Genomic DNA, 22464 nt, shown 5'->3' on the forward strand with positions numbered 1-22464 from the left:
ATATAGTAGAGTGCTTATCAAATTCCAAAAATTAAAATGGAAAAAAGACTTAAAATTTTTAAGCTATTGATTTTTTTTTTAGGGCTTATAAACTTATAATCGATCTAATAATAATAAGAGTTGATTAAGATTTGAGCATGAAATAACTCATCATCTTTGTTAGTATTTGCATGATATATACTAATCTAGCTTATGCATAATTTTATGTATTCCTTTTTTATTTATTCATCTACATCAAATAATAGCAACATGATAAAGGACGGACTAGGGTCCTAACTCCTAGATACTTTGGATCCGATACTACCAACCTTTATTAATTTATTTTTAATTCTTTGCACAAGTTCATACGGAGTTAGCTAGTTCATATAAAAAAAAAAAAAAATGAAACTCAATAATATTTTGGAGGTGATGATCCCAAACCATGGGTTTCATCAACCCGCTAAATAAGACTTTTAGATGAACTCATTGACATCCGCTAATACAATATTTTTTAATCATGTTTAACTTTGCATGGGCATCTCGAGGGCTTCTTAATCATATAGTAATTTATTTGTAAAAGTCGTACTTAGAAAGTGATTTTAAATTTCATTAAAAAAAAGTGTTTCTTAAGTTCTTATGCTCTTGTTTTCTTCATCTGAATAATATAGATTTGTAGTGCTACATGATTCGAATTGGATTTTTGTTATACAATGAGTTTGTATGTTAAAAAGGTATAGAAATGACAAACAAGTTGTTTCAATTAAATCATATGTGGACCATTCAGCATTAACAAACTACTATATGAATTTATTATGAAAAAACGACAAATAATATTTGAATTTAATTTCGTATTTTTTTTTTGAGGAAAAATTTAATTTCATATTGATTTAGGTTGAATGAAGTTCATGCATGTTATTCACTTTTTGGATAGCAAGCAATATGTTATGTGATTATTTTCTAGATAAGTTTTACTAGCATGTTAGAAATCTTTATAATTTTGGCAACATCTACAAAGTGATGCTAATACCGTGCATGCAATGTTGTTATACAGATAGATGCAGGATAGGTTCAGGACCTCAAAATGAATGGTACTTCTTTAGCCACAAGGACAAGAAGTATCCAACCGGTACACGAACAAACCGTGCCACGGCAGCCGGATTTTGGAAAGCCACCGGGAGAGACAAGGCAATCTACCTTGGCAACAATGCAAAGCGAATCGGCATGAGGAAAACCTTAGTCTTCTACACCGGACGTGCTCCTCATGGTCACAAGACGGATTGGATCATGCATGAATACCGACTCAACGATGAAGATCCTCAACTTCAGGTAGGTTTAAATTTCTTAATTAAATACTTTTATCCATAAAAATTGATATAGTTCAAAGCAAGATTACAGCTAGCCTTTTTGAGCTTATCAATAATTGAGGTTTGCTTTTAACTTTTTAAGGCTTGGAGTAAGGATTAATCATATTATTGTACGTTGGAACTTGTTTGTACTAGCATAGATGAATAATTTTTGACGTTTATGTAAAGTCATAAAACAAATCAAAGAGACCTTCCTTATTCCATTAACCTAGAAAATTTTCTTAATGTAATCTTCATAGATTTCATATCTATGTGTTCACTTAATGAAGCTTAAATTAAATTTATTTGTACTCGTATTTCGTTGTGTCCATACACCAAAAACGAAATTGTTTTCAACTAGATATAGATCCATGATTTAGGGGTTGTTATCATGCACATATATGTAACCAGGTACATCAAAGGCGACATTCTAAGATGTATATGTCCCCCTTAGAGTGACAGATCCAAGAATTAAATCTAAGTTATTTATAACTGTCATTTTTATAATAGTTTATATAAGAAAAAGAGGTAGTTGATAGGTCTCGTTGAAAGTCAATGAAAAAAAAGATATATTAGTAAGTTGTTTCTCCATAGTTCGTTTAATTAACCTTTATAGATATACAAGAAGATAATCTTTGCTTGCAACTATAATTTGGTGTGGTTTTTCTTTCATTGTTTTAGCAAGAAGATGGATGGGTGGTGTGCCGAGTCTTCAAGAAGAAGAACCATGGAAGAGGTTTACACTCTGAGCTACAACACGAAGACGATTACGATAATCCTAACCCTACAAATAATCACCCCACCTCAAGCCACATGTTAAAGCCAAGCACCAACCCTACTACTTCTACAACCCTATTCCCACCAAGGCAACATGGTTACAACGTCCAACCCTTAATGTTTCCTAATAACTACTATAACCCTGATTACACTTTCGATGGCGCTATGCACCTCCCACAATTGGCTAGCTCCGACACCTTATCAGCCGCCGGTGGTAGCACTCTCTTTACTACCATGGATAATATACTGAGACTAAGCACCTCCGCCGGAGGACTAATAAACACACAACAATTGTTAGCTAATGGCGGCGAGTGGGGGTTCTTGGATAAGCTTCTTGCCAATTACCAGAGCTTGGACCAGCATCAACAACAACAACAGCAACAACAAGATCCATCACATAACAAGATTGTAGCCGGCGCCATAGCAAACCATGATATCCTAGGAATGAGCTCAACTAGTGCTCTTCAACATCAACAACATAAGTTTTGTTAAGGGTTTTTATAGATTGTAACCTTGAAACAAAGGGCAAGGGTTTATAGACTTTAATGCAATCAGTCTGTATTTATTCATTTGCTTCATTCTACTATAGTCTAATAAACTTCTTTAATTTAGGAATTCATAGTTTTATAGATATTGTTTGCTATGTCTTTTTACTCGCTATGGTTTTTGATAATTGTTCCATCTTTACTTTTAAGGCCAAACATTACATACTTTGATGACCATAAATTATCACTAAATATACACTTCTTTCATCATTTTTTATTATAATTGACGTGTTTTGACTTTTAATACTATTTATCAGCTTTACTTTATTAACTAGTGTTTGTAATTTTAAATTATGATAAAACATACTTATGTGAGATTTTGCCATATTCGTCTTAACGTATAATTCTAAAATTCAGCTGAAATTATTTTTACTTAATGATAATTAAGCGTGTTTTTGTCATGAATTCCTTTTCTATACAATTTTCAAAAGTGTAATGATTATACATAACCCTTAGGGCTACATCTAACATTACCCAATATATTAATAGCTGAACTTATGCATCGTCAAACTTGTCTTAATAAAAATTTCAAACTATAAAGAACATACGAATGAAGTATGTAAGATAGTTTTATAAGAAATTTAATAATTTTGTAACCAAGTTGCTATCATGCTATGCTTTGATCAAGACCAGTGAATTTTTAGCATTTAATCAACACCATGCATTCGATGATGATACATGCACACATAGCACACATAGCACATATTATAGTTGGATCAATCAATCACAATTCTTAATGAAATGAGTAAATAATTTCTTTGATTAGATCAAATCAAACCCACTTCAAAGTTTGATTAGCTACCTTCATATAACCGATCAATGATTAATTATTGCTTTATAAAATAATACTCGTTTATCCTTGATTGAAGTTAAACTTGTTGCTCAAAATTTACGTTTCCTTCTTTATGAAAATTTACAGGCAGGTACGCGCATTAACAAATAAAATGTACGTAGCATGGTAAACGGACGTAAACAATGTACTGAATTTGAGTGCAAGAAAAGCATCACATGATGGACTATGGTTATGATCAAAATATATCCTAATCGACATTTTAAATATTACATTTTTTTTTGTCGATATAATTTTTGGTATTAGTCCCAATATATTATTCCCTCTATTTTTAAATACCTACTCCACTTTTCTTTTTCGACCGTTTTTAAATACTTGTTTCATTTCCTCATTTGGAACTTTTACAATATTTAATTAATTTCTCTCACCTAGTGGATCCAATATAAATCATATTTTATTAATTTCATATTCTCTCTTTACTAATTCTCTCTACTACTTTTGTTTTTTACAATATTCATTCTTCCACTTACCCCACTACCTTCATTTTTTTTTTTATCACTTTCTTCAATTTCTCCTAAAATTACACGCATAGAAAAATGAAGCAAGTATTTAAAAACTGAGGGAGTACAACTTTATTTTTTTTTCAAAGTTAATTGAATATAAGGATTACTTTAACATGATCAAGGTTAATGTGTATCTCTATTAGGTAGCTAACTGTTAAAAAAATTGATGTACAGTTGGGTTTCATAATATGTTTCATGTGAGTGACAGCTTAATTTAATTTGTTATAAGTACATGGTAGATGATGATACTTTGTTCTTTCATTCTATTACAGATGATGATACTTTGTTCTTTCATTCTATTACCGAGTATTAAGGATGCATTCTATTTAATATTGATGTGTAAAAATCAGTTTCCCAATTTTTGTTTCATCTCTTTTACTTTGGGGGCGCCCCAGTTTCTCTTCTTGAGAAACAAGAGGTGTTTCTCTAGTGGCAAATGTGTAATAAAAATGCCTAGGGAATTGTAAACAAATGGTTTTTAAAGTTGAATAAATGCTGACTGTGAGTTTCATTGAAGCTGTTGGAAATAGTTAATGCAAACGGATGCTTGCGCCCGACCGGGCGTGTTCGCCCGATCGGGCGGAGGTGGCCAAGGAAAATAGGAGAACTCTCGCGCCCGATCGGGCGGCCCTCGCCCGACTGGGCGGCGGACTCGAGTTTTTGACGAGCCCGATCGGGCGGGTTCGCCCGATGGCTCACCCGGGATGGGGTTTCCAGATCGCCCGACCGGGCACACGACCGGGCGCCCGATCGGGCGGTGTTCGCCCGATCGGGCGCGACACCAGGTCTGGAGTAACTTAATCTCGCGCCCGATCGGGCGACTTCGCCCGATCGGGCCCGCCTTTTTTCCTAGGTCGGTTTGCTTTGCATGTTTCCTTTTTCCGGGACTCATATAAATACGAGCTTTGCCTTTTCATGAGTTTCATTCACTTTCTAGCCGAAAACACAAACCTACCTTTTGAGATCTGAACAGTTCTTGAGCAATTCCATTCTTCGAGTTCGGGTGCACGGATTACGGAGAGAGTTGCGTTAAACTTGGGGGGCGTGCATCACTAGGAAACTTGTACCGGTGGTGGCGTATTTCGCTTCTAAGGCAGTGGATTTTGTTCCACGGCGCGATTGTGAGTTTGAAATCTTCAATCCAGGAAAGTTCTAATCTTTTTTTGTTTGTTATTGATTTCAACAGTTATTTTACCAACAATTTAGAAGAGAAATATTTTGATTTATTCTGTTGATATCATGACTAGCAATTCTCAAACTCGTCTATACCTAGATCTGTCTAAGGTTGAGTCTCTTGATGGAATTAATTATAAGAGATGGTCACAAAGGATGTTGATTGCTTTTGAATAAGTAGAAATTGATTATGTTTTGTTTAGGGATGCTCCAAAACCTATTGAGCAAACCAATACCATGATTGAAATTCCTAGTACTCCTGTTCCTGGGAATAAAGAATCTAGCTCTAGTCAAAGGACCACTACTGTTATTGCTAATGAATCTGAAATCAAGAAATTTGATCGTGATAATATATTTGTTAGAGGTCATCTTTTGAACAGCATGAAAAACAACATATTTGATTTGTATGTTAATATGAAATCTGCTAAGGAGATGTGGGAGTCTTTAGAGAAGAAATGGTGCTGATGATGCTGGGAAAAAGAAGTATGTGACTGGAAATTGGTTGAATTTCAAATTGGTTGATACAAAGCCTATTATGGACCAAGTCCATGTGTATGAAAATTATGTTGCTGAAATTCTTGCTGAGGGTATGAAGATGTGTGAAATCCTTCAGGCTAATGTTTTGATTGAAAAATTACCTGATTCTTGGTCTGATTATAGAAATCACCTCAAGCATAAAAAGAGGGATTTAACCCTAGAAGAACTTGTGAGCCACATGAAGATTGAGGAAGCCAACAGGCTTAAGGATGTTTCCTCTAAGCCAAAGAATGTGTTAGCAATCAAGGCTAACCTTGTTGAATCTGGTGCTGACTCTGACAAGAAAGCAGGTGATAATCGTGCCAAGAAGAGGAGCTCTGAGAAGAAGGGAAATCTCCAAGCTAAGGGCAAGATTGGGAAGAAAGTCACTGTCAAGTGTTGGTCATGTGGTGAAGTGGGGCACTTTGCTTCACAATGCAAAAACAAGAAGAAGAAAAATCTGAAATCGAGTGGAGGAATCAAGGGTCATGCTCATCTGGTTGAGAATGAGGATGAAGATGTCATTGTTGCAGTTGTTTCTGAAGTCAACCTGGTTGAGAACAACAGTGAATGGATCGTGGACACTGGTGCATCTAAACACTTCTGTGCTAACAAGGACCTGTTTGTCAGTATGGAAGATGCAAAGGAAGGTGAACAAGTCTACATGGGAAATTCAAGCAGCTCTGAGGTACTTGGAAAGGGAAAAGTAGTTCTGAAGCTGACTTCAGGGAAGACCTTGGCTCTTCATAATGTGCTGTATGTTCCTTCTCTTCGTAGAAATTTAATTTCTGGTGCTTTGTTGAACAAAGTAGGAGTTAAGTTAGTTTTTGATGCTAATAAACTTGTGTTAACTCGTAATGGGGAGTATGTTGGAAAGGGTTACCTTAGTGGGGGCCTATTTGTTCTTGAGATTGTAACTGTTCCTTCAATGAATAAGATTTCTACTTCTGCTTATATTGTTGAGTCCTTTGAATTATGGCATAGTAGATTGGGTCATGTTGGTGCAACAAAATTGAAACAAATGAAAAGTTTAGATTTGCTCCCTAATATGTCATTAGATGGATTTGAAAAATGTGAAGTGTGTGCGGAGTCTAAATTCGTGAAGAAACCCTATAAATCTATCACGAAGAGAGAGACCACACCACTTGAGCTAATTCATTCAGATTTAGCAGACTTTAAGAACTTGGAAAGTAGAGGCGGGAAACGCTACTATATCACCTTCGTTGATGATTGTTCTAGATATAGCAAGGTGTATCTTTTGAGGACAAAGGATGAAGCTGAGTCCAAGTTTCTTGTGTATAAGGCAGCGGTAGAAAATCAGTTGGAGCGGAAAATAAAGAGAGTTCGCTCAGATAGGGGTGGAGAGTATGGCTCCGACTTTCTCAAGGACTTGTGTGAAAGTGAGGGAATCATTCACGAAGTTTCGGCCCCGTATACTCCGCAGAAAAATGGTGTGGCAGAGAGGAAAAATAGGATCTTGAAGGAAATGATGAATGCAATGCTCCTAAGTTCCGGGTTGCCAGACAATTTGTGGGGTGAAGCGGTTCTATCAGCTAATTATGTACAGAACAGAGTAACTCACAAGAAGTTAGACAAGACTCCATATGAAATATGGAAGGGTTATGCTCCAAACTTGAATCACATGAAAGTGTGGGGGTGTCTAGCTAAGGTGGGCTATCCATTGTTCAAGCGCTCAACTATAGGTTCTAGGACCTATGATACAGTATTCATTGGCTACGCTGAGAATAGTGCCGCATACAGGTTTATGAGTCTGGAAGATCGCTCTATATCTGAATCTCGTGATGCAGAGTTCCTTGAACAGGTATTTCCCTTGAAGAAAAATTTATTTACTAACGATGTTTCTTCAGTTCCTTCATCTGCAGAGCCAGAAGATACTTCCCTTAGGATTGAAAGTGAGGTTCAACCTAGGAGAAGTAAAAGGCAAAGAGTGGAGACAAGCTTTGGACCTGATTTCCTAACAGCCTTTATAGCAGAGTGCGGAAATCTAGGTGAGTTCGAAGATGATCTAGATGAGATCATGCTGTGTCTTCAGGTTGTGGATGAAGATCCGAAATCGTTTAAAGAAGCTATGAGTTCAGTAGATGCAACCTTCTGGAAGGAAGCTGTAAACAGTGAGCTTGACTCAATCATGTCAAATGGTACCTGGGAGCTTGTGGACCTGCCAAAAGGGAGTAGAGCTATTGGGTGCAAGTGGATTTTCAAGAGAAAGATGAGAACCAATGGCACCGTGGAAAGGTTCAAAGCTAGATTGGTGATAAGAGGATTCACTCAAAAATTTAGCCTTGATTATTTTTATACTTATTCTCCGGTGACTAAAATTGCCACTATTCGTGTTTTGTTTGCCTTAGCTTCATCTTACAACTTGATTGTGCATCAGATGGATGTTAAGACAGCTTTTCTGAATGGCGATTTGGAGGAGGAGATCTACATGGAGCAACCTCCGGGTTTTGTAGTTCCTGGGATGGAGAATAAGGTGTGCAGACTAAAGAAATCCTTATATGGTTTGAAACAAGCTCCGAAGCAATGGTATGAAAAATTTCATAAAACTATTCTTAGTTTTGGTTTTGTTGTCAACGGTAGTGATGCATGTGTGTACTCTAAGATGTTTGGTGCGCAATGTGTGATATTATGCCTGTATGTTGACGACATGCTCCTGTTTGGCACAAACATGTGTGTCATAAATGAAACTAAGAATTATTTAAATTCAAAGTTCGAGATGAAGGATTTGGGAGAGGTAGATGTGATCCTTGGTGTTAAAGTTACTAAAACCAAGAAAGGGTATTTTCTGTCTTAGTCTCATTATGCGGAGAAAATTCTGAAGAACTTTAATTGTTTTGATTTGCCTCCATTGAGAACTCCTTTTGATCCTTCTGGAACTTTGGTGAAAAATGTGGGGGACGGTGTGTCTCAAACTGAATATGCTAAGGTGCTTGGTAGTCTGATGTTTTTGATGAATTGCACTCGCCCTGATATTGCTTTTGCTGTTAGTAGACTTAGTCGCTATACTCATTGTCCTAGTGAGCAACATTGGGTTGCTTTGAGGCGTGTGCTCAGATATCTATGTGGAACCATGTCTTGGGGATTGAATTTTGTTGGTCATCCTTTGGTTCTTGAAGGGTATTGTGATGCAAATTGGGTAACGGATAGTGATGAAACAAGCTCTACAAGTGGCTATGTGTTTACCCTTAGTGGGGGTGAAGTTTCATGGAAGTCTGGTAAGCAGACGTGTATAGCTAGATCAACTATGGAAGCTGAGTTCATCGCATTGGATCTTGCTACACAAGAGGCAGATTGGTTGAGAAATTTGCTCATTGATATTCCTCTGTGGGGGAAGCCGTCACCACCTATTTCTATGCATTGTGATTCACAAGCCGCTATATGTGTTGCTAAAAATAGTGTTTACAACGGTAAGAAAAGGCACATAAGAGTCAGACACAAGTCTGTGAGGCAGTTTATTGTGAATGGGGTTATTTCGTTGGACTATGTTCGAACAGAGAAAAACCTGGCAGACCCTTTTACTAAGGGTTTGAGTCGTAGACTAGTGGTGGAGTCATCAACTGGTATGGGTTTAGAACCTTTGTTGTAATGACTTAAAATGGTAGCTATTCTAGCTATGTGACATGATACATTGGTTATAATAAATCAAGAACCTGTTTTGGTTATTTTGTTTCATTGGAATGAATCATGTGGATTTGTTATATATGTATCATGTGTTTGAATCTATTACTCTATAAGAGTGGTAAGTTTTACCAGTTAGATTCTGCTAGGATGAGTTTATCTCTTAATGTCATTAGTCCAGTTGTTTTCTGAGCAGGGATAGATGGAGGTTCTTAATAGAGTTAAGACCTTTGTCCCAGTAGTTCTTAAAACAGGATAGATAATGACACCGAAAGTTGAAGGGTTGAACTTATGTTCTTAATGTTCTAGTTCCATTGCATGTAATTCTCTGGTTTGCAAGGTGCTTAAACATGTTTAAGCCTGCAGGGAAAGACCTTTGAATTTGCTGGGAACGTGTGTGAATAACACATAGGATGAACACCTACGTGAGTTTGAGAGAAGGCCTCTCTCAAGGGAAGACTGAAGTATTGTTTTCCTGAAGTACTCATGAGAGCCCAAGTGTTGGCCAAGATTGGCGGAGTTGCTTAAGCTCTAAAGTCAAGGTATGTGTATTCAAGGTCCCTTCCTCGCTCCTAGGAGTTCAAATCTTAGGATACTCACTAGGGAAGTGTTGAAAACCTTGTGCACTAATGTGTTAGTTCAAACCTTTGGATACTAGCATTTAAGTACTAAGACTTTCATTTACTGTTCAGATTTCATGTTGAAGATCCGCTCGCATTAGTGGGGGATTGTTGGAAATAGGTAATGCACACGGATGCTCGCGCCCGATCGGGCGGAGGTGGCCAAGGAAAATAGGAGAACTCTCGCGCCCGATCGGGCGGCCGTCGCCCGACCGGGCGGCGGACTCGAGTTTTTGACGAGCCCGATCGGGCGGGTTTGCCCGATGGCTCGCTCGGGATAGGGTTTCTAGATCGCCCGACCGGGCGGTGTTCGCCCGATCGGGCGCGACACCAGGTCTGGAGAAACTTAATCTCGCGCCCGATCGGGAGACTTCGCCCGATTGGGCCCGCCTTTTTTCCTAGGTCGGTTTGCTTTGCATGTTTCCTTTTTCCGGGACTCATATAAATACGAGCCTTGCCTTTTCATGAGTTTCATTCACTTTCTAGCTGAAAACACAAACTTACCTTTTGAGATCTGAACAATTCTTGAGCAATTCCACTCTTCGAGTTCGGGTGCACGGATTATGGAGAGAGTTGCGTTAAACTTGGGGGGCGTGCGTCACTAGGAAACTTGTACCGGTGGTGGCGTATTTCGCTTCTAAGGCAGTGGATTTTGTTCCACGGCGCGACTGTGAGTTTGGGATCTTCAATCCAGGAAAGTTCTAATCTTTTTTTGTTTGTTATTGATTTCAATAGTTATTTTACCAAAAGAAGCAAGTCACGTGGGTAATGAAGACGATGTTAGACGGTAACGTTAGCGGCGTTCCATTGTACTGTAGCTTTGTCTTCACCTCCACCAACAACAAACACCTCCACCGACAACAAACACCTCCACCATCACCTCCCCTCTTTCGTCCCCACCAACACCATCATCTTCCTCTTTCGTCTACACCGGGGACAACCACCATCATCGGCGACAAACATAGGCGGCTTCGCCGCCAAAATCAAACGAAAAACCTAATAAGAAAGGGTAAAATTTATGGCATGGTCAACCCCAAAGGGTAAGGGTGACCGTCCTCCATTAAAGCTGTCATCGAGCTTGAATTCCTCCGTTGAAGCTGTCATCAAGTTCGAATTCCTCCTTTTAAACTCAATTTCCTCCATTGAAGCTTATTCCTACTGTTAGCCATTCTTTTAATTGATCGAAACCTTGTTGGATAAATAGAGTAACACAATATAATATAGTAGAAGAAGGCTGACTTTTCATAACTTGAATAAAGAAACATAACATCAATGCCTTATATAGGCAAATATCCCAAACAAACAAAGCTAAAAACAAGGAAATTGCTTACATAATAATAGGAATAAGATCCCACACAAATAATGCTTAACTAAATAAACCCACTAACTTCTAACTTATTGCTGACTTAAGCAAAATACTAGCAACTAAATCAGAAACTTTAGGAACTAACTAGCCCACTAACCAACGTTCATATTTTGAAGCATATTACTCAATACACCTCCTTGCTTCAAAACTACATACTCCAAGCTTATGTCGAAAATACACATGCTTATCAAGAGGGAGTGCTTTGGTGAGGACATCAGCAACTTGATTGTTGGTTGGACAGAACTTCAACTTAATTTCTTTCTTTGCAGCTAGGCTTCGAATAAAATGGTAGCGTATATCAATATGCTTCGTTCTACTATGGAAAGCCGGATTTTTAGTCATAGCTATAGTTGCTTTGTTGTCACAAAATATTTCTGTTGCTTCCTTCTGCTCACACCTTACATCAGCTAGTAGTCTTCGTAGCCAAACTCCCTGACAAGCTGCTGTTGTCACAGCAACGTACTCTGCTTCAGACGATGACAATGCTACCACTTCTTGCTTCTTTGAGCTCCAAGATATTGCACCCGACCCCAAGTTATAAACATGACCGGAAGTACTATTTCTTTCATCAATGCAACCTGCCCAATCGCTGTCACTATACCCGAGTAGGTTGAAATTTGCATCTTTTGAGTACCAAATACCAAAATCTGCAGTTCTGGCAATGTAACGAAGTACCCTTTTTGCTGCTCCGAGATGCTGCCTTGTAGGACTATGCATATATCGTGATAACACACTCACTGAGTACATGATATCAGGCCGAGTATGAGTTAAATAATTTAACCCACCAACTAAGCTTCTATAATAACTCGGATCAACAACACCCGTACCATCATCAAGCTGCAATTTTTCATTAGCATTCATAGGTGTTGCAACAGACTTGCTGTTATGCATATGAAACCTGAATAATATATATTTTGCATATTTCTTTTGTGAGAGAAATATGCCATCTTCCACCTGGTTTACCTCAAGCCCAAGAAAATATTGCAGCAAGCCTAAATCTGACATTTCAAACTCCTTCATCATACATGATTTAAATTCAGCAACCAATTTTTCAGAAGACCCTAAATAAATCTTATCATCAACATAAATACAAACAATTAAAAAATCACCATTTTTGTGATTTTTTACATACAATGTTGGCTCATTCTCACTCCTAACAAAACCATTTTCCAGAAAGTATGAGTCAATCCTTTTATACCATGCCCTCGGTGCTTGTTTCAAACCGTAGAGAGCCTTTCGGAGCCTATAGACTTTGTTCTCCTGTCCACTAACAACAAAGCCTTCGGGTTGTGACACTAAAACTTCCTCTTCTAACTCCCCATTCAAGAAAGCAGATTTTACATCAAATTGATAAATTGGTAAATTCAATTTAGGACCCAAAGACAATAACATTCGCACTGTTTCAAAACGAGCTACGGGTGAGAAAGTTTCATCAAAGTTAATACCTTGATGTTGTGCATACCCCTTAGCGACGAGCCTCGCCTTGAACTTCTGGATACTTCCATCTGCATGATGCTTAACTTTGTAGACCCACTTGAGGCCAATGGGAGTCTTGCCTTCTGGAAGATCAACCAAATCCCATGTGTGGTTGTGTACAATTGCCGTCATTTCTTCTATCATTGCTGCTTCCCATTCTTCATTTTCAATTGATTCATCAAAACAGGTAGGTTCTGACACATACAGAGCAAATGAGCAGGACTCATACACTTCCTTCAAAGACTTGAACTTCCTGGGTGGTGTTTCTGACGAAGAGCTTGATCCGGATGAGGTGTTTTGGGAGCTTTCAGGTGTTGATGATGTACTTCCAGCTGGTGTGACAGGAGGAGTATTAATTTCATTGCCATCATTTAATGGCATCTCTTGTGGGTTTTGTTCTTCTTCTGCAATCAGGTGAGTAGGAGAGCCATCTTTCTCCCATTTCCAGCAAGCTTCTTCATTGAAATTAACATTCCTACTAACAATGACTTTGCCACTTACAGGATTATATAACTTATATGCTTTAGACTGAGTACTATAACCCACAAAAATGCATTTTTGTGATTTTTCATCAAGCTTAGAACGTGAATTGACTAAAGCATAAGCTATACAACCAAAAATACGTAAGTGACTCACCTTGGGTTTGCGACCCTTCCATGCTTCATACGGAATAGAATTGTAGACAGCCTTTGTTGGCGAAATATTGAGGATATACACTGCTGTTGCCACAGCCTCTGCCCAAAATATCTTTGGAACACCTCTAGCATTTAACATGCTTCTTCCCATCTCAACAATGGTACGATTTTTTCTCTCGGCTACGCCATTTTGCTGAGGCGTATAAGGAGCTGTCAACTCTCTGTGAATACCATTCTCTTCACAAAAGGTATCAAATTTATCAGAAACAAACTCACCCCCTCGATCTGTACGAAGGGTCTTAATTTGACACCCACTTTGTTTTTCCACAAGAGACTTAAATTTCTTGAAATAATCAAAGGCTTCAGATTTATTTTTCAAGAAATAGACCCAATTCATTCGACTAAAATCATCAACAAACAATAAAAAATATCGACTTCCACCTAGAGACTCAGTTGACATCGGACCACATAAATCGGCATGAACTAGTTCTAAACAAGTAGAAGCTCTCCAGGCATCACCAACAGGAAAAGATGGTCTACTTTGTTTACCATACACACACCCTTCACAAAAGTCTAGAGTTTCAATTTTAGGCAAACCAACAACCATATTTTTTCTGCCTAACAATTGTAACCCTTTAACATGCAAATGACCATATCTCAAATGCCACAAACTTGACTCATTGTTCCCTTTCATAACTAATGCACTACTAACATCACCTTGTGATACATTAAGGGGAAACATTTTATTTGGAGTCATTTGAATTCTCACAATTTTATGATTAGATTTTTTATCATAAATGTTGCAACAATCATTTTCAAATATCACAGAATAACCACCCTTAATTAATTGACCAACGCTCAATAAATTATGGGCAATAGAAGGCACATAATGGACATCATGAAGAAGCTTTGTACCACCATTAGAAGTCGGGATTGCTACGGTGCCTCTGCCTTCAACTTTGATTTGCTTGTCATTCCCAAGTCGAACTTCTGACTTCTTCGTTTCATCAAGATTCTTGAACAACTTTCTTTCACCGGACATGTGGTTAGAGCAACCACTATCTACAAACCAAACACCATTGTCCATCAGATCGAGCCTTGAGTGAGCCATGAACAGGTTGCTCTCCTCTTGTTGATCCTCGGTAAAATTTGCCTTTGATTCACCTCTTTGCTTACTCCAACAATCAGCTTCTTTGTGGCCGAATTTCTTGCAATAATGGCATTGAATGTTACTTTTGGAATGCCGATTACCTCCTCCATGTTGGCCACGACCTCCTCCATAGCCATGTCCTCTACTTCCTCCGTGACCTCGTCCACGGAAGCCTCCTCTACTAACTCCTCTGCCACCTGAATTTTCATTCTTCCCTTTAAAGGAAGATTCTCCTTTCACCTGAAATGCCTTCTCCTCACCTTTCTCATCATCCTTTTTAAATCTAGCCTCATGAGCTAACAATGAACACATCAATTCATCAAATGTGTAATTTGATAAATCCTTTGACTCTTCAATTGCAACAACAACAGGATTAAAATCACTATCTAAACTTCTTAACACTTTACTGACCACTCGTTCATTGCTAATACTTTCCCCATAAGACTTCATTTGATTAACAATGCCAGAGACTTTAGACAAATAACTCTGCATTGACTCCTTTTTACCCTTATTCAACCCATCAAATTCAGAACGAAGTGATTGTAATTTGACAGAAATCACCTTCTTATCACCATAGTATTCACGCTTGACGATCTCCAATGCCGCCTTTGCTGTATGTCTTGGCAGAAGAAATACGAGGGAAAATGTCATCATCCACTGCAGTTTGGATGAAAAATAAAGCCTTTGCATCCTTTTTGCGATTTTCACGCAATCTTTGATCGGGTTCTTACGGTGGCTCCGCCGGTTCATCATACCCGTTCTCAACAATTTCCCACAACTCTTGAGATCTAAACATGGTTTGCATTTTTATACTCCAAACTCCAAAGGTGGTATTTTTCCCCTTTAAAAATTGGGATAAGAGGTTGAGCTGAAGTTGAGCTGAAGTATTAACACCATTGTTGGCCATAATGATGAAGGTGATTCAAATGGGTTCACTCCCTCAATGTGTTTCACTCTGTTCAATTTGGGGCAAGGATTTTGATTTTTTTAATTTCTTTTGGTGGAGTTTCTCTCACCTACTTTACTAAATTGATGAGGAGTAAAGAAATTGAAGGCTACACGTGTGTTTTAGCCTGGCTCGGATACCAAATTTGTTGGATAAATAGAGTAACACAATATAATATAGTAGAAGAAGGCTGACTTTTCATAACTTGAATAAAGAAACATAACATCAATGCCGTGGAACGGTACTTCTACTGGAGGCTTCTCCATTAGTTCAGCAATGGAGATAATTCGTGAATTTGACGGCAAAGAGGATATCACAAGACAGGAATTTAAGGAACTATGGAGGATACTCGTGCCTCAAAGGGTACGAATGTTCCTTTGGCTGGCCATTCAAGATAGGTTGATGCATAACCAAAATAGATTTTTGCGTAATCTCACTGATGACCCTCGGTGTAAGGTATGTGGTTTAGAGGAAGAGTCAACGGACCACATTCTTCAAAACTTCCCTATTGCGAAGAACATATGGATCAAACTAGGGATGCGTGTTGCGAATAGGGAAAGATCTCTGACCTTGGGGGATTGGATTAGCCGAAATACTAATGTAGAGATGGCTGACATGGGGATTGAATGGCCTAGGGTATTCTCGATAACCTGCTGGTGGCTTTGGAAATGGAGAAATGCTAGATCTTTTGATCGGTCTCCTACTATACCAATTGATCAAGTCAGTTTCATATTTGCAAGAGTTGGGGAGATCAAAAGAGCTATGGATAGAGCTATTCCGCAAGGTCAAGTAAAACCGAGAATTCGCAAGGAAATTCTTGTGAAATGGATGTTTCCTAGAGAAGGTTGGGTGAAGTTGAATACTGATGGTGCTGCTAAGGGAAATCCAGGAGATGGAGGAGCTGGGGGAATTATTAGAGGTCATCGAGGAGAGTTGTATGAAGCTTTTGATATGAATTGTGGACGGTGCACCTGTACTAGAGCTGAACTTCGTGGGGTTCAAAAGGGGCTTCAAGTGGCTTGGGACTCGGGCCATAAAAAGATACAACTCTCTGTGGATTCGGAGGTAGTCGTTCGAATGCTGTTGGAGGAGATTCCCTTCAACTCTCCTTATGTTCATATTATCCAACGCTGTAAGGCTCTCATTGCTAGGGAGGAATGACAGGTTACTATTTCTCACTGCTATAGAGAAGCGAACCGTGCTGCTGATTGGTTAGCTAACTATGGAGTGAAGTTGGAGCAAGATTTCGAACTCATCCAGGCGGTCCCAAAGGATCTTCATGCTGTTTTATTGGAGGACTTGAGCGGAGTGGCTTGGACTAGATTAGTTCCGGAGACTTAGTGTAACACCCCAATAATTCTCCCTTTTCCAAACCACTTACTTTAAATAAAAATAGAGGAGAACCATTGGCATGTTACCGCCACGTATTAAAACGTTAAGGCTTTATCAAAGTATCGCAGCGGAAATCCAACTTAAATATTAAAATAATATAATTTAGAAAACCAATAAGTCAAAGCTTACAAATTGGAACCATAAAGGCCCTTATTAAAATCAAACCAATATTCCAAAATCCCAAAACATAATTAAAATAGTAAAGCATAAATAAGTTTAATACAAAGAACGAATACTCTCAATCACACCAATCCCTTGACAATGCGTATGTCAAATCCCCGAACTTCACATCATCAAGATAACCTGTGCGATACTGCTCCCCAATAATACAAGTGTAATAATTGGATCATCACAGGGTCATTGAAAGGCGAAGGCCATGACCAAAAGAAAACACACAAAAGCACGCAATCAGCAAAGCTGAGTACATACAAGCTACAACGTACCAAGCCTAGCATGCTCAACTAATTAAAGTAAATAAACATACAACATAAATTCATTAATTAAGACTCCACACTTAAACAATTCAATCGACTCAACATACTTGCTAATCAATTCCAAACACTTGACTCTTTATATTTAATTTAATTAATTTTGTTGGAGTAAGCAATAGACGAGGTTGTCCAATCCACCAAATCATTTTGGTCCCAAATGACCATTTAAAATAAAAGTTTAGCGCGATGCAAGAATGGGCGCGACTCCATTCTCACAAAGTTAGTCTAGGATCCCATCTAACTTTCATTATAAAATAAAAATGTAAATACCAAAAGAAAAGAGGACATGTTGATCAAACAAGCCTCGAAAAGCCACGGGCTACCACCGTGTACCCCAACCCATAATTGTCAATACTCTAGAAGTGCACGCTTTCCAGAGTTTTATTGCTCATCCATGTTTCACTTTACGTGATTACAATTTTAATTAATAGCCGACTCAATCAAGAAGACCATACATAACAATCATACATCAATTCATTTTTTAATCTTATTTAGGACAATGGTGATCACATCACAAATTGACCTTTAATTCCAATTAAACTTCCAAATTATTCAAAATTGTTGAACATAGTCAACTCACCTAGCCATTTCGGCTTAATCCACCTTTACTCAACATACTAACAAGTTATGATTGAGCAATAAATAAATAAATAATAACCTTGTGGAATAATTAATAATTCATTCCACTTAAACCATTCAATTCCAATCCTTTAATAATCCAAATGTGGTTAACAAACCAATCCAATAAAATTATGTTTGTATCAACATTCCATACAAACAATTAATCCAATATAATTCAACATGTTTGCATCCATAATTCCATACAAACATAATCAATTCACCAAAACATGTCTCATAAACATAAGCACATGAATTAATTAAATGTATAACCAAACAATTTTCATCCAAGTGTTCTCTAATCATGAAACTAAGTTCTTTTCTTTGGTACCTAAACATGATACTACTTACAACGAAGTAAACATGTACGTACCTCGTATAAACAATCCTTTGTGCCACTTTTAATCACTTAAAAGTCTCCTAAGAAATAATCACTTCCTAGAAAACAAGCAACAATAATAAATTAATACTTAACCAAATTTCCAGCAATATAATTTAGATTAAAACTTCTTAAAAATTCATTAAAAACATGTTTTTATGGTTAATTATGCATTAGAAATACAATAGGAACAAAAGCCCCAATTTAATTAGTCATAAGAACCCTAAAATCCCAATTTAAATAAATTGAAACCCTAGGTTTTTAAAATTATAAAATCTGAAAATTATAACAATAATTATAATCTGAAATTATTAGTTTAAAACATAAAAACATGATTTTGATACTAAAAATATAAACTTTATACTATAAAATCAAAACCCAAAACTAATTATAAACATTAAGCATAAAAAAAACTTCGTTAAAAATCAAAAACTGCCCAAAAATCATATTTAGAGGCTGAATTTGGCCACGAGAGGGTAGTGCTCACTACCTTTTGAGTCTTTCTTAAAACATTGTTTCCACATGGAAAACACTACTTTTTTGTCAAAATCGGATGAGTTCAGAACCTGATCAGGATTAAAACGGGATTAATATTAACGAACCAAAATCTAAACATTAAAACACGAATTACGTGTTCAAAATAATCTGGAATTAAGTTAAACTAATTAGTAGTATAATCACCAAAATTTCAAAACATCATTACTATAAAAGCCCTAAATCGGTTGTTCATAAAAACCCTAAAATCATGATTTTCAATGATTAAAAACCCTAGGTTATTAAATTTACAAAATCTGAAAATTATAACATTTATAAAATCTGAAATTATAAAGTTTAATCATCAAAATACACTTTGATACTAATTAAATTAATTTCAAACAATAAAATCAAAACCCATAATCAATAATTATAATTACACAAATTAATAAAACAAAGGAGAAAGAAAATAAGACTAACCTTTGTGTGGGGAAATTTTTGGGGATGTATGGGGTATTTATAGGAGAGAGGGTAGTAGGGTAAGTAGGGATATTGGGCCTCATTAAATTAATGGGTCAATTAAGAAAGTAAACTGGGTTTGGTTTGTTTGTTGGACATAAATTATAGAAGGAAGGTTCATAAAAAGTTCTTTGTAATAAAATCGTTTATCAACCCCAAAAATAATTTGAAACTTTTGAAATTAAATTCCGGAAAAATACAAGTAAATATTATAAATAATATATAATTTCATTTATAATATATTTTAAAATATGGGGGTTTACACTTAGTTTCATTTAGTTTTTATGTTTTGTTTTGCTTTTTTCTGTTTTTGTTTCGTTGGTTTTCTTTTTTGTTGATTTATGCGTTGTTTTTCTCTTGGGGCTTGCCCCTCTTTTTCACCAAAAAAAAAAAAAAAAAAAAAAAATAATAACATCAATGCCTTATATAGGCAAATATCCCAAAACAAACAAAGCTAAAAACAAGGAAATTGCTTACATAATAATAGGAATAAGACTGGCTATTACTTCCTGGCAAAGGAACAAGGAGAGGGGCATATGGCTCTTTCAGGTGAGGAGGAAAGATTTGTTAAGCTCATTTGGAGAATGCATATACAACCTAAATGGAAGTTTTTTTTTTAGTGGAAGCTTTTTCATGATAGTATTGCAGTAAAAGGAAATCTGGTAAGAAGGGGGTTACAAATTGAGGAGTCTTGTGATTTTTGTGGAATGGATAAGGAGGACAGCCAACATCTGTTTAGACAGTGTACTCTAGCAAAGGAGGTCTGGGAAAATGGATCCCTGGCGATTTGCTCTGACTTGACGAGATTCAATTCACTTCGAATGTGGATTCAGCACTATATCCTGCTGTTTTATAGCGAGGATGGTAAGTATAGTACCCGTAGCATTATTTTTATTGCTACTTTGTGGGGACTATGGAAAGCAAGGAATGCAAGGTGCTTCAATGAGGCAAACGGGGGAACTAGCCTTGCCACCGAATACATCAATTTGGCGATTCAAGACCATCAAATTTTCTGCCAAAATGAGAGTTATATTAATGATGCAACAATTGAGTCAAGATATGATCCTAGCCTACCCCCAGGATTCGACTCAGTTCAGTTGGGGAAGGAAAGGAGTGGGTATGACAGTTTCATCGTAAGTGTGGATGGGTCGTGGGACAAGAAAACTACAAAAGCTGGGATTGGTTGGGCAGTCATAAAGGGTAACCAAGGAAATGAAGCTAGTGAAGGGGGTAAATTTGGAGTGGCGGCGTCAACCCTTCATTGTGAAGCATGGGCTTGCTTAGAATCTATGAAATGGGCAAAGAAGGAAGGTAAGCAAGGGATTCTCATTGTTTCGGACTCAATTGTGCTTATCAACAATCTACAAGATGGTGTAGGTAAGGATGTCTCAATTGCTTGGATGATAAAGGAAATTAAGAAAGTGGGTGCATCATTCCAAAGGTGTACAATTCTTAAAGTCCAAAGGGACCAAGTGAAAAGGGCGGATTTCATAGCTAGGAAGTGTCGTATGACCCTTTCAAATTATGAGTAATTTAGTTTTGATGTATGTTTTGCTATTGTCAAAAAAAAAAATAAAAAAAAAAATAATAGGAATAAGATCCCACTAACAAATAATGCTTAACTAAATAAACCCACTAACTTCTAACTTATTGTTGACTTAAGCAAAATACTAGCAACTAAATCAGAAACTTTAGGAACTAACTAGCCCACTAACCAACGTTCATATTTTGAAGCATATTACTCAATAAACCTCTGATTGGTCTCCCGCTTTTGACGATTTATCGCCGGAGGTGGGAACTAGATTCTGCCCATTCTGGGTAGTACTGAGTATTGACGACACTCACAATAGAGGTGAATTGCAAAAGGGGGTAAGTTGAATAAGGGGGTAACGTTAGGTTCACTCCGTCAACAGGTAATTCCAAATTTACCCTCATGAGAAACGCTTCTTGTTTATCAAGAAGAGAAACTTGGAATTAACCTTTTACTTTATCCACTACTCGTATTTGTTGAACTTTTTTACTTTTTCGTACTTTTCTATAATAAATGAGTCGAACTTTTAAAAAACAGAAAGAATACTAAAAATCATCAAAAGCCATTAGAAGCAGTGAAAATCAATGGTAGTCACAACAAAAAGGAGTGAAGTATAAGACTAGGTACTCAACTTTCACAAAAGTTGCAAATAAGGTACTCAACTTTCAAAAGTGGCAAATTGGGTACTTAACTTTGGGAGAGTACCAATCGGAGAGAATATTCCGGCGAGTTACTTGTTGTATCCGGTTTCAACCGGTTAAAGCAATTTTTTTATTTTTTTATTTTGTAAATTTCGAAAACAGAGTAATGATGACAAATCTTGGTAAATGTGCGAAGATGCTTTCTCTTGTATCAAAGCTGAGTAACTTGTGGCGGGAAACTATGCTTCATGAAGGTTCTTTGGCAAGCTTCCCAAGAATACCCCTCCCTCCTTATTTCAGACAAGCTTTTGTCTCCTTTTTCCCTATAAAAGCAAGTTAGAAAGGGGGGGACCTTCATCATTTACTCTATTAAAAAAACTCCAAAAGAAGAAAGTTGCTATTTTTACTGGCGAATGACTTGGCTAGCCGTTGATCTCGCTGAACAACGAGACTGGAAACTTGCAAAAAGAACCTCTGGAGAAAGTATATTCTCATTCTTTGGCTTTATGTTATTGAATTTGGTACTTGTTGGTTGTAGTGTTGCTCTTAAAAGTGAATGTTTGTCTTTTTCGCATGAATAACATATGTTTTTTGTTGCTTATTTTGTTATAAAGTGTGACTTAGCTTAAACAAAGATCAGAATAATGATTACAGTGTTGAATTTGTTGTTAAAAAATGGAGAAAGTAAGGTTTGTGGGCTGTATGTTGAAGAGTGGCTTAGTTTAAGTACACCTCACTAACTTTTGGTAAACAAAAAAATGTTGGACTTTAGGTATGGACGCCCTTGGTGATGCACACCCTGTCTTCAGCCAGCAGGATGTGTTGGTGACACACATCTTCAACCGCCTGCTCTGGGAGGACCAGGAGAGTGTGGAGAGGACCTGCAAGAAGTGGCGGGTCT

The 22464-nt window shown here is 37.3% G+C and overlaps 1 protein-coding gene across 1 annotated transcript; it reads left to right on the forward strand.

Moving 5' to 3' along the window:
• The first annotated feature begins 984 nt into the window (after positions 1–984).
• On the forward strand, positions 985–2671 carry LOC145638062 (protein SOMBRERO-like). The gene is made up of 2 exons (XM_081689029.1): positions 985–1305; positions 2004–2671. The coding sequence occupies exons 1-2, from the start codon at positions 997–999 to the stop codon at positions 2589–2591; spliced, it is 897 nt and encodes a 298-aa protein (XP_081545155.1). The 5' UTR covers positions 985–996; the 3' UTR covers positions 2592–2671.
• Positions 2672–22464: the final 19793 nt, after the last annotated feature.

This window comes from Chenopodium album, chromosome 7, assembly GCF_948465745.1.
Source record: "Chenopodium album chromosome 7, dcCheAlbu1.1, whole genome shotgun sequence".
Lineage (NCBI taxonomy): Eukaryota > Viridiplantae > Streptophyta > Magnoliopsida > Caryophyllales > Amaranthaceae > Chenopodium > Chenopodium album.

What these genes read in the sequence shown, in the direction of transcription:
- LOC145638062 (XM_081689029.1), top strand. Translation starts at nt 997, where the DNA reads ATGCTAATACCGTGCATGCAATGTTGTTATACAGATAGATGCAGGATA. An exon ending in ATGAAGATCCTCAACTTCAG is followed by an intron (nt 1,306 to 2,003) that starts GTAGGTTTAAAT and finishes TCATTGTTTTAG; the next exon opens with CAAGAAGATGGATGGGTGGT.